Below are 12141 nucleotides of genomic sequence, written 5' to 3' on the forward strand. Positions count from 1 at the left end.
GGGCATGATCTACCCTCACACACCCAACCTTGGACATGGCCTCGAAAAAGGTGGGTCAGTATCCGACAGTCTGGGACAAGATCAGAACATGTGGGTGTGGCTGGCAAGGACTCCCGGCACCATTCACATTTGTCCTCCGCATCCGAGTAGAACCTGCTCACGAGTGTACGGTACACCCTGTGCACTACCTTTAGCTGCGTTACCTTTAGCAGCCTTCTGCATTCGATGATAGAGTTTGCCCTGTGCAGTGCTTCGATCCAGAGTGCTCCCCCCATCTCGATGCCTAGCTATTCCTCCCACTTCTGTGTATCGTCCAGCGATGACCCTTCCTGCTCTAATAGTTGTCCATACATGTCTGCGCAGCTGCCATCCCCCAATTCGCCCGTGGTCAAGTCAGTCCAATAGGGAGTGTCCCGGTAGCCGGGGGAGCGTTGCTGGCTCCTTGTGGAGGAAGTTCCTTATTTGTATGTACCGGAGATCATTCCCTTTTGGAAGCTGGAGCATGTCTGAGTTCCCCCAGGATAGCTACTCTGCCCTGTCTCCACCTTTTCAAAAGGAGGCGCCCATTGTTGCAGGGGTAAATCTATGGTTCTTGCAGATGGGACATTGTGACCAGACTAAAGTGACTTCTAAGTTGGTTATTGATGAGTTGTTTTTTTCAATGGAATGTATGTTGAACATTTTGAATTTAAAAAAAAAATACTCCTCACTATTAATTTGCCTCCATTCCGTTTAATCTGTTACACAATTAACCTTGGCCAGTTCACCCCTCCTACCTTGCAATTGGCTTTGTCTAAGTTTCTAAGATTGTTGCTTGCAGTTAGAATATGTCACTTTCAAGCTTTAACATGGAATTCAATGGTCATGTTATTATGATCATTATTTCCCAGTGGATCTTTTACTATGATATTACTATAATTAACACTGCGTCATTACACAATAATAGATCTAAGACAGCTTTATCGATGCAGGTCCACTACGAAACTGCCTCGTGCCAGTTTGATTGTCTGAGTCTATATGAAGATTATAAAGTCCCCAAAATGATTACATTTCCTTTGTTACAAACTCCAATAATTTAGGGGATGTATAAACTACACCCACCAGTGTTTCCTGACTCTTGCTGTTCCTAATTTCCGTTCACACTGATTCGACTTTCTCACTAATGACCTTATGCCATCCTTTGCTATTTGGGTTATGCCTCCTTCTTTGCGATTCTGTCTGTTTTTCTGAAATATTGTGTACCCTGGAATAATTACCGACCTTGATCACCTTGTAGCCATGTCTCTAATGGCGATTAGATCTAAATCACTTACCTCTATTGTGCCAACAATTTATCTATCTTATTGCAGGTGGTTTGTGCATTCAGATAAAGAACCCTTAATTTCATTATTTTACTTCTGTTCCTTGCAGTGACCTTAATGGCAATGTACAATCCGCTCTGCTTGTCTATATCCCCATTGCAACAGTGTTCAGATGCCTCGCTCCTTCTCTCCTTTTACCTGAATTTTTTATTCCCCCCCCCCCCCCCCCCCCCCCACTGTTAGTTTAAAGCCTTGTCCACAGCTCTAGTTATATGATTGGCTAGGACAGTGGTTCCAGCGAAGGGAAGCCCATCCTCTGAAATAGTTGCTCTTCCCTGAGTACTTTGTTTGTATGAGTCAGCAGTCGCTGGCTAGACCATCATTTATTTCCCATTCCTACTTAACCTTGAAATGGTGAGCTGCTTCCCTGAACCACTGTGGACCATGTGCTTCACAACTTCAATGCGTTTGACTGTTTGCAGGCATCACTGCTGCACACAAAGAAATCCCTTTAATAGAGCACCAGATTTAAACTGGTCATTGGATTTTTATGGGCAACATTTTGAAGTTAGCGGCGAGCACTGTTGCTTTGCTATTGTTCGCAACATCCAGCCGATTACTAAATATGGGATTTAACTGTGCATAGTGGATGTCACTGCTCCCTACAAGCAATGACTGCAATCCAATAAGTAAGTAAAATGTCACCACAGTCCCAGAGGATCATGGGCCACTCTCCCCTTTGGGGGAGAGCTGATTGGTGTTTATTTAACCTGAGGATCACCACAACTCGAGCAAGGGACAAGGTTGAGAAGGCAGGGTCTTCATGGATTAAATATGGGGATAAGGCAGGGGAGTGTGCCTAGCTAGGGTGCTCTTTCAGAGGTTCGGTGCAGACTTGATGGGTCAAATGACCTCCTTCTGCACTGTAGGAATTCTGTGGTTCTAATCTCAGACGGTATGGGAATTGAACTCGCGCTGTTGGCAGCATTCTAGATCACAAACCAGCTGTTCAGCACAAAAATTAAGTACCTCATCGGTTATGTAGGGTTTTAGAATACACAAGATGTTATAACAATTACAGATTTTACATATTCTTTCCAGAAAGGACTGCGAACGCTCTGTATAGGATGCAAATATTTATCCAAGAAAGAATATCTTGAAGTCTCATCTCAGCTTCTTCAAGCCAGGACATCGCTACAGAACCGAGAACAAGTAGTAGCAAATGTTTTCCATTTTATTGAGAGAGACCTGCACTTGCTGGGAGCTTCTGGCGTTGAAGATAAGTATGTTAATGCTTTGACGTCATTGTTACTCCAGTTAGATATCTATGAATTCTCTTACTTTGTTCATGAAGTTATAAATTATGTAAATTAATATGAAAGGTCTAATTTGTTTTGTAAAATATTTTATTAAGGCATTTGTGATTTTATAACAGTAACAGTAAATCATATACAAACACTATAAGCATAGTGCAAAGACTATCTACCTCCCTCACAGGTCCCACCTTCCTTGAATAGTAATCTAGACTAAACCCTCTGCTGACAGTTAATTTGCTCTAAAAAAAGTCGACAAACAGCTTCCACCTCCGGACGAACCCTAGCATTGACCCTCTCAGGGCAAACTTGATTTTCTCAGGACTGAGGAAGCCAACCATGTCATTGACCCAGGTCTCTGATTTGGGGGGCTTCGAGTCCCTCCATGCTAACAGTATCCGTCTCCGGGCTACCAAGGAGGCAAAGGCCAAGACGTCGGCCTCTCTCGTCCCTTGGACTCCCGGGTCCTCCGAAACTCCGAAAATCGCTACCTCTGGACTTGGTGCCACCCTGGTTTTTAACACCGTGGACATGACATCTGCAAACCCCTGCCAGAATCCCCTAAGCTTCGAACATGCCCAAAACATGTGAACATGGTTCGCTGGCCCTCCCGCACACCTTGCACACCTGTCTTCTATCCCAAAAAACTTGCTCATCCGGGCCACCGTCATGTGTGCCCAGTGAACGACCTTAAATTGTATCAGGCTGAGCCTGGCGCATGATGTGGACTTGTTGATCCTGCTTAATGCATCTGCCCAGAGACCAGCCTCTATCTCTCTCCCTAACCCATCCTCCCATTTGTGCTTTAGCTCCTCTGTCTGCGTTTCCTCTGACTCCATGAGTTCTTTATAGATATCTAAGACTTTCCCCTCTCCCAACCATACTCTAGAAATTATCCCATCTTGTATCCCCTGTGGCAGTGGAAGCGGGAAGATTGCAACCTGCCTTCGCAAGAAGTCCCGAATCTGCAGATACCTAAACCCATACCCTCCTGTCAACTCAAACTCCTCCTCTAACTCCCTCAAACCGGGAAGCTCCCATCTATAAACAAATCTCCCACACTCCCGATCCCTGCTCTCTGCCATCCCCAAAACCCTCCATCTAGTCTCCCTGGGGCAATCCGATGGTTGCTGCAGATTGGAGCCCAAACCGATGCTGCCTCACCGGGCTTGTGGAGTACCGGGCCGGCGAGAACGGCAGAGTGCCATGACCAATGCCCCTAAACTCGTGTCCTTACAGATGCTGCATGAAAGGTCTAATTTAATGAAATCATTATTCTGAGATCAAATTCTGTAGATTAAGTTTTTATGCTGGATTTTTCTGAAATGCCACTGATTAATTGAGAAGTTACTTTGTTTCTTCTGTTTTGAAGATGTCAACCATCTCTCACTTCATGCAATTTGTAATTTATCATGACAATCTCGTTACTTTAAGTGCCAGTTTCAGTGTAACCGCCAAAATGTACTGGAATTAATAATTGCTTAATGCATTTTCATCAAATCGATGATTTGTTTTCAATTTAAGAATGCACAATGGGTGTCTTGTTCTTATGGTGTATTTAATCTTATCCTGGAAATTAACGCCGTTCTGCTGTACTCAAATTGCAATAACAAATTCAGAGAGTTAATAAAATAGTAGGATATTTGGGTTATTGTTGAATTGAAATTCAAGTTTGTATGTTATGTTTTCCTTATCAACCATGCTGCATGTGCAAATGTGAAGGTAAGGAACACCTGAGGAAGTGGTGGCTTTCAGAGTTGCACATGACACATTGCTAGAGAAATGCGTGGCATATTTTGTTCATCACCAGTTCCAAATGTGGATTCTGCTTTTTAAAACTCACTCAGCCTCCATGCATAAGCAGGAATTGCTGTTAAGAATATTGTACCCTTTGGGTGAGATACCTTTTCCCATCCTATAACACAGCATTACTGAAAAGGGAAGTGTTGTTTTCCTTTCCTTTTTGAGACAATAGATAACTTCCCATGTTTTCCTGTATTTTTAGTTGCTGAATATAATTTAGTCTCTTTCTAATCTTTAAGAACACAGCAATGATCCTTTAAGGTTTTGATGAACTATTTTTCAACAAACATGCAAGGCTCTGTTGACTAACCTAACTCTGGATTATGCAATGCTGCTAATCAGTGGTTTCAAATTTTTTGTTAGATGCTATAAATTTTCCTTGTGAGAGACGCCCATGATTAAGGGGCTGGTTTAGCACAGGGCTAAATCGCTGGCTTTGAAAGCAGACCAAGGCACGCCAGCATCACGGTTCAATTCCCGTACCAGCCTTCCTGAACAGGTGCCAGAATGTGGCGACTAGGGGCTTTTCACAGTAACTTCATTTGAAGCCTACTTGTGACAATAAGCAATTTCCATTCCATTATTTCAGATTTATTTCAAGAGTAGAACATAATTGGCTTAATAACTGAAAGTAGTTTCTGTCATCCAGATAGTCCAAGTTTAACTTGCGCAAGAGGATGTTCCGTAGAATGAAGAATCTCCTGTCCCCAGGTTCAAGTGAAATGAGAATTTACAGGATTGTTCCTATAAAGTTGCATCATTTTAATTGAGTTGTTTATTTCCATGACTGAAGAAAAGGTCCAACATTCCTCAAAAATGCCTTCATTCATGCTGCAAATTATCTTTAGATTTAGGTGCTTTGCCTTCTGCTGGCAGTGATAGAATGACCAAAACATCCTGGTCGCTGACAGACAAAGCATCACTGATGCAGTCATTGGTCCCACTGAGAATACTGGTGAGTCATCCACATTGACCTCGCCACTAATTCTGCACTGCCTGGGCTTTGACTCTGGTACCAGCCTGATACTAACAATTGTTGACAAAGCATATGTCAATGTCATTGGCCAAGGCGCTGATAAGAAATTTGTTACACTTTGTTTCTTTCATCATTGCGGTTCTTTTGGAAGAAAATTGATTTTTTTTTTTTTTTGTAAAAACCTGTCGAGCCCACAATACCTGTAGTCTGAAATCTAAACAAAGATTTGGAGTTTGAATGGACATTGGTATCTCCAGGATGTAATGTGCATGGGGTGACAAAGGTGGACTCGCCCCCAAGTAGACTTGTTGAGATTGTGGTCTGTTCAGTGAGGATGGAGCATTTCAAATTTCTCTTTGCAAGTCATACAGAGAAAATGTAGTTGTCAGCACGATTCTACAAATGCATAACTTTTACCTGTTGGGTATCTAACAATCATTCATAATAACATTGCTGGTCCCATGAATCATTCCACCTGGGAAACTTTGCTTACTACTTGAATTCCTTCACACATTCATCAGATGATCAGTATAAATATGCAGCGTCTTGTACCAATATTTCTTTTGAGTTGCTGGAGTTTCTCCTACTTAATTTCTTGCTCTCTCAGCTGTCATTTCTGACTGGGATTTACATCTTGCAGGTACAGTATTAGTACAGCTTTTCACTTTGATCCAGTTTATGAAGTACATTTGATAAATTCTGCCATTTCCTCCTTTTGACCCTGGATGGCACTATAACTTGTTGGGATCAAAGCTAGAGTCCAAGTTTTTATCAACCCCTGAGCTCTTGTGAAATCTCTTAAGGACTATTACTTTGTCAGCCTTCATAATAAACACCAAAGTCTAACGATTGGTAGACCTGCCTTGTTTGCTAGATGGATTAAGGTTACATTTCCATCTCCGTTTCAAATCATTTTTTGTTTACCAATTTCTGAAAAACTGATCAAATTTTGTCAATCATTTAACATTTCCTTTCATAAAAGAAAGCACTGCTTGGCTTTTGTGGCCAGGTGAACAGTTAGTATGAAAGACCTTGGACAATTCTGAAATATTTAAAATATTTATTATATTATATTTAATTAGCAAGTTAATTAATAAATAAGTCAGCAAACTAGATCATTGACAGTATTGCTTTATATTGTGTGCCAAAGCAGAACCAACTGGAATGAAGCTCACTTAGTTTGTGTGCTAGTCCCTTGATGAGCCAACTTGTGCAGAGTTCCTTCAAGGTCTCTCTTATTGCTACAGTGTCTACTCTTCAAAAGTACCTCGGTGGCTGTGGTGCGACTTCTAGTGGTCGTGAAAAGTGCAGTATGAATGCGAGCCTGTCTTTTATTTCTAAGATGGTTGCCTGGAGCAGCTTGTATGCTGTCACAAATCACTTTTGTCCAAACAAAAAGTGCTCAGTTAGCTTCCAAGGTGACCTGAAAATTGTTTCTCAGGATGGTACTGCTTTGAAAAATTACTATGTGCAGGATGAACAAATAAAAGGAAATTATAGCTGCTTACTGTATATGAAGGCTTCTTCATTCTTTTAGCTTTAGCTCCACATGTAAAGCATCCTCCTGGCCAACCTCCATTTTCCTTTTAACAGTTATTTATAACTGTAAAATGTTAGTGCTCTTGGTGGCCCTAATTGCTACCTTTGCCAGACACTGGAGTCAAAGCGTGTTTCAAATTGATGCTGTGGTATATATGGGTTGGAGACGAGGTTACAAGACTCCCAGAACAATGAAGTTCAACCGACAATTTTCTAATAACTTCCCTTGTGAGATAACAGCAATTCCTGATTGTGTCTAGATTTTTAACTTTGATCATACAATGATGATTACATTGTAAGTAATCTCCTCTTGTGTTTCATTTATAAATTGATTTTAGTTGTACCAAACATTTGAGGAAGTAACGTGATAATGATACTATGTGATTTGAGTAACACTGCACCTAAATGTTTGGATGTTGGTACTATTGTGAGCTGATATTTTGATTCCCTTAAAGTGAAACATTTTATTGAGGCATTTCTGAGCAGTATTATAGAACATTGCAGTACAGGCCCTTCGGCCCACGATGTTGCACCGAAACAAAAGCCATCTAACCTACACTATGCCATTATCATCCATATGTTTATCCAATAAAGTTTTATTGTTTAGCTGCCTGGTGATTTGGACATAACATCAACATATTTAAATACTTTCGTCCCATTTATTGAAACCTCGAGTGCATTGTAGGTATCTGCTGGTCACCTACCACAGGTTTTGCATTTACACTACTATATAAAGTATCGTGTTATTTTGAGAAGAGCTGTTCACCTGAATTTGAGTTTGTGTCCTTTTGTAATATAGAATTTCTTAAACTTTGACTGTGGAGGATCAGAGCTGAACCCATATCTGAACTGCTGTCCACCTAGTTGCATAATGTTTGACAATGTTACTGAATGTCTGTCAGAAATGGTAATTAGACATATAAAGTGTTGCTTGCAGTAAGTATCTTAACCGCTTTATTTCTTGTTCTAGGTTGCAAGAAAAAGTTCCAGAGACAATAGAAGCTCTTAAATTGGCAGGAATCAAAGTATGGGTTCTTACAGGAGATAAACAGGAAACTGCAATTAGTGTGAGTTTATCAAGTGGACATTTTCACAGGGCAATGAATATTTTGGAACTCACCAATCAGAAATCAGACACTGAATGTGCTGCGCAGCTTGAAAGACTTGATAGAAGGTAATCATGTTTACTTTCTGTGGTCCATTTAATTAATGCCACACAATTCTTCTGTATTTTATGATTGTGCAGTAAGTTGATTCTAGTAAAACCATTCCTCTATAATTAAGGCGGTGGCACAGTGGTATTGTCATAGGTCTAGTAATGATCTGGGAACCCAGGTTCAAATCCCACCATGGCAGGTGGTGGAATTTAAACTCAGTAAAATACCTGGAATTAAAAGTCTACTGATGACCATGAAATCATTGTCTATTATTGTAAAAACCCATCTGGTCCTTTTAGGGAAGGAAAGCTGCTGTCCTCATCTGGTCTGGCCTACATGTGACTCCAGACCCACAGCAGTGTGGTTGACTCTTGAATGCCCTCTGAAATAGCCTAGCAAGCCACCCTGTTGTATTCAACTGCTACAAAAGAGATGAAACCTACACCTCGGGGACTGCAGTGGTTCAAGAAGGCAACTAGGGGTGGGCAATAAATGCTGGCCATAAATGCTGCATAATCAGCGACGCCCAGATCCCGTAAATGACTCTTTTTAAAAAAATTGTTTCAGAAAGCATTGCATTTACAATTGATATCTATGGTTCATTTTTTTTTAAAAATCCTCGGCCCTTCGGTAATTGCATTTATATAACACCTTTAACGTGGAACGTTTTCCCAAGGCACTTCACAGAATTATAATTGCGCAAATATCACCCCAAGCCAAAGAAAGAAATCTTAAACAAGATGGCAAAGATCACTTTGAAGAAGAGAAATTAAGAAATTTCAATCTGTGGTACTAAGTGACAGATTTGATTTAGGTCAGCGGGAAAAGGTGAGGATGGTGAAGGATGGGATACAGGCTGTACATTTTGGACCAGGCTGCAGAACTTGGGATCAGATTTTGGAAAATCACATTCTGACCTGGAGAAATTGTAGGTGTCAACGGTATGGATTCATCAGCAGATGGTTTGAATGACATATGTTATGGGCCAGGGATAGAGAATCCCAAAGTGTATCATGGAGTTCACCTGACCCACAACTTTTAATAGATTGTGATATGGGGAGCACACAGTTCACTCTACAGGCATGGTGTGGCAGAAAATGGACCAGTGGTTTTAAAACAAAACAATGTTTATTCTATGAACTCCAGTTAATCTTTTTAGAACAAACAGTGAATATCTTAGCAACCAGTAAATCAAATACACCCCCCCAAAGAATTCTACACTAAGTAATCTGTATGCCATCCGTTTAACATCCAAAAGACTTAACAAACCTTCAAACAGGAGCACATTCGGGTTTACATTTATAATTCTTATGAATTCACCAAATGATTAAGAGATAGTTCTTCATGGCAGAGATCAACAGCAGTGCAGCTCACAGACACACCCAAGCTTTTCTGAAACTGAAACTAAAAAAAGCAGAAGTAGAGCACACTCTGACATCACTCCAGTAACATGAGCAGCTCCATTTCTTAAAGGTACATTTCTTAAACACCCATTACTCTCACATGACACCCCCCCCCTCAAAAAAAACAAACCCATCATCTTCAAGATGGTTTCATTTTTCACCATCCTTTAAGAAATGCACACAGTAAAGATATTTTTTGTTTCAAAAAACAACACGCGCAAACAGGTACAATAACATAGTCCATTTTTTCTGATCTTCTTCCTCCAACTGAAATACTTAATGATTGACAGTCTCGTTGAACAAGAAGGTCTCTGCACGATCCGTCCAATTCTCTACGCCTCAGCATGTTTCTTTAAAGTCAGATACATTAGTTCAATCTGATCACAGAGTCCCTCGTAATTCTCCAACACAGGAGCATTGGTTATCACAGCTTTCAGGCTTTCAAATGCCTGTTGAAATCCGCTGTCCATTCAAATTTTCGACGTTTCTTAAGCAAGTCCATCAGTGGAACAATTACGCTACAAAACTTTTGCACAAATGTTCGATCAAATCCACTCGTGCCAAGAAATCGCATTATTTCCCTTTGTCTTGAGGGTATCGAAAACCCGTCCAGGAAAGTGATTCGGGCTTTTCCAAATTCACTTTGGCGAGGTTTCTCACCAAACCCGCCTCCAAAAGTCGATCAAATAACTCCATCAGATGTTTTAAATGGTATTTCCATGTCTGGCTGAAAATTACCAGATCGTCTATGTATACCGCTCAATTGGGTAATCCTGAAAAGACTTTGTTAGTTAACTGTTGAAATGTGGCTGGTGTGTTTTCCATGCCAAATGGCATAACTTTGAATTGGTATATACCATCTGGAGTCACAAAAGCTGAAATCTCCTTCGCCCTTTCAGAGAAAGGTACCTGCCAGTAACCTTTTAAGTAAATCCAATTTGGAATTAAAAACTAATTGTCCCACTTTCTCAATGCAATCCTCCAAACGTGGGATAGGATACAAGTCCGTTCTTGTAACTGCATTAACCTTTCTATAGTCCACACACAGCAATTGGGTACCGTCTGGTTTAGGCACCATCACTATGGGTGAGCTCCATTTGCTACAACCCACTTCAATTATGCCATTTGTAAGCATACTCTCAATCTCTGTTAACCTGTGCCAATTTTAACGGGTTAAGTCTATATGGATGCTGTTTGATTGAAACACCATTTCCCACATCTACATCATGTATAGCCATTTTAGTACTTCCCAATTTATCTCTACAAACCTGCCCATGTGATATCAATAACTCTTTCAGATCAGTTTGTTTTTCCTCTGGAAGGTAACTCAACAATGTATCCCAATTTTTAAGAACATCCTCATTTTCCAATTTAATTTGAGGTATGTCAAATTCACAGTCATCTGGATTTGGTTTGTCACTTTGAGTTAGAATCATTAAAACCTCCTCCTTTTTCTCTCCTTCCCTTTCAAAGTACCTTTTAAGCATATTCACATGACACACTCGGTGAGTCTTCCTTCTATCTGGTGTTTTTACAACATAATTCACCTCACTTAATTTCCTTTCAATCTGATAAGGTCCACATAACCTTGCTTTTAAAGGTTCACCTACCACTGGTAACAATACTAAAACTTTATCTCCACTGGCAAAACTACGAACATTGGATTTCTTGTCCGCTACCCGTTTCATCACATTTTGTGCAACTTTTAAATATTGTCCAGCCAATTCACCTCTATTTAATCGTTCCCTAAAATTTGACACTTAATCCAATAATGTAATTTCCGATTTCTCACTCACCAATTTTTCCTTAATCAATTTAAGTGGTCCTCTTACCTCATGACCAAAACTAGTTCAAAAGGACTAAATTTGGTTGACTCATTAGGTACATCCATAATTGCAAACAGTACGAATGGAATTCCTTTATCCCAATCCTCTGGATAATCTTGCCAATACGCCCTCAACATTATTTTTAATGTCTGATGCCACCCTTCTAACGCTCCCTGCGATTCTGGATGGTACGCAGTTGATTTAAATTGTTGTATTCCTAAGCTATTCATTACTACTTTGAATAACCTGGAGGTAAAATTTGAACTGATTATAATTCTGTGGGTAGTCCATATCTAGTAAAGAATTTAGGTAACTCCTCCACAATCTTTTTAGCTGTAATATTACGTACTGGAATTGTCTCTGGAAACCTAGTAGACACATCCATTATAGTCAAAAGATATTGATGCCCACTTTTTGTTTTAGGAAGCGGTCCTACGCAATCAATTAGGACCCTTGTAAAAGGTTCCTCAAATGCTGGAATGGGTATTAATGGCGCTGGTTTCATCACTGCTTGAGATTTCCCTATCACTTGACATGTATGACATGATGGACAAAATGTAACTGCATCTTTATGTAGTCCAGGCCAATAAAAATGTTTCTGGATTTTAGCTTGAGTTTTCCTTATTCCCAAATGACCTCCCACTGGTACCTCATGTGCAACTCGCAACACCTCCTTTCTATACCCTACCGGCAATACTACTTGATGAACGTCTGCCCACTTTTCATCCGCCTGCATATGTAAAGGTCTCCATTTTCTCATCAAGACATCACTATTACGGTAATAACACTCTGGTATACACTCCGATTCCTCTTCCGTGTATGC

General features: G+C 40.4%; 1 protein-coding gene across 2 annotated transcripts in view; it reads left to right on the top strand.

The window, feature by feature from the left end:
- The window catches only part of atp11b (ATPase phospholipid transporting 11B), a 237188-nt gene that overhangs the window by 129023 nt on the left and 96024 nt on the right, over window positions 1-12141 (top strand). For both annotated transcript variants that reach the window (XM_072474212.1, XM_072474211.1), the window contains exons 18-19: window positions 2403-2584; window positions 7903-8106. In XM_072474212.1, coding sequence (XP_072330313.1) covers window positions 2403-2584; window positions 7903-8106 — 386 coding nt within the window. The remainder of the gene's footprint in view (window positions 1-2402; window positions 2585-7902; window positions 8107-12141) is intronic.

This window comes from Scyliorhinus torazame, chromosome 14 (assembly GCF_047496885.1).
Source record: "Scyliorhinus torazame isolate Kashiwa2021f chromosome 14, sScyTor2.1, whole genome shotgun sequence".
Taxonomy (NCBI): domain Eukaryota; kingdom Metazoa; phylum Chordata; class Chondrichthyes; order Carcharhiniformes; family Scyliorhinidae; genus Scyliorhinus; species Scyliorhinus torazame.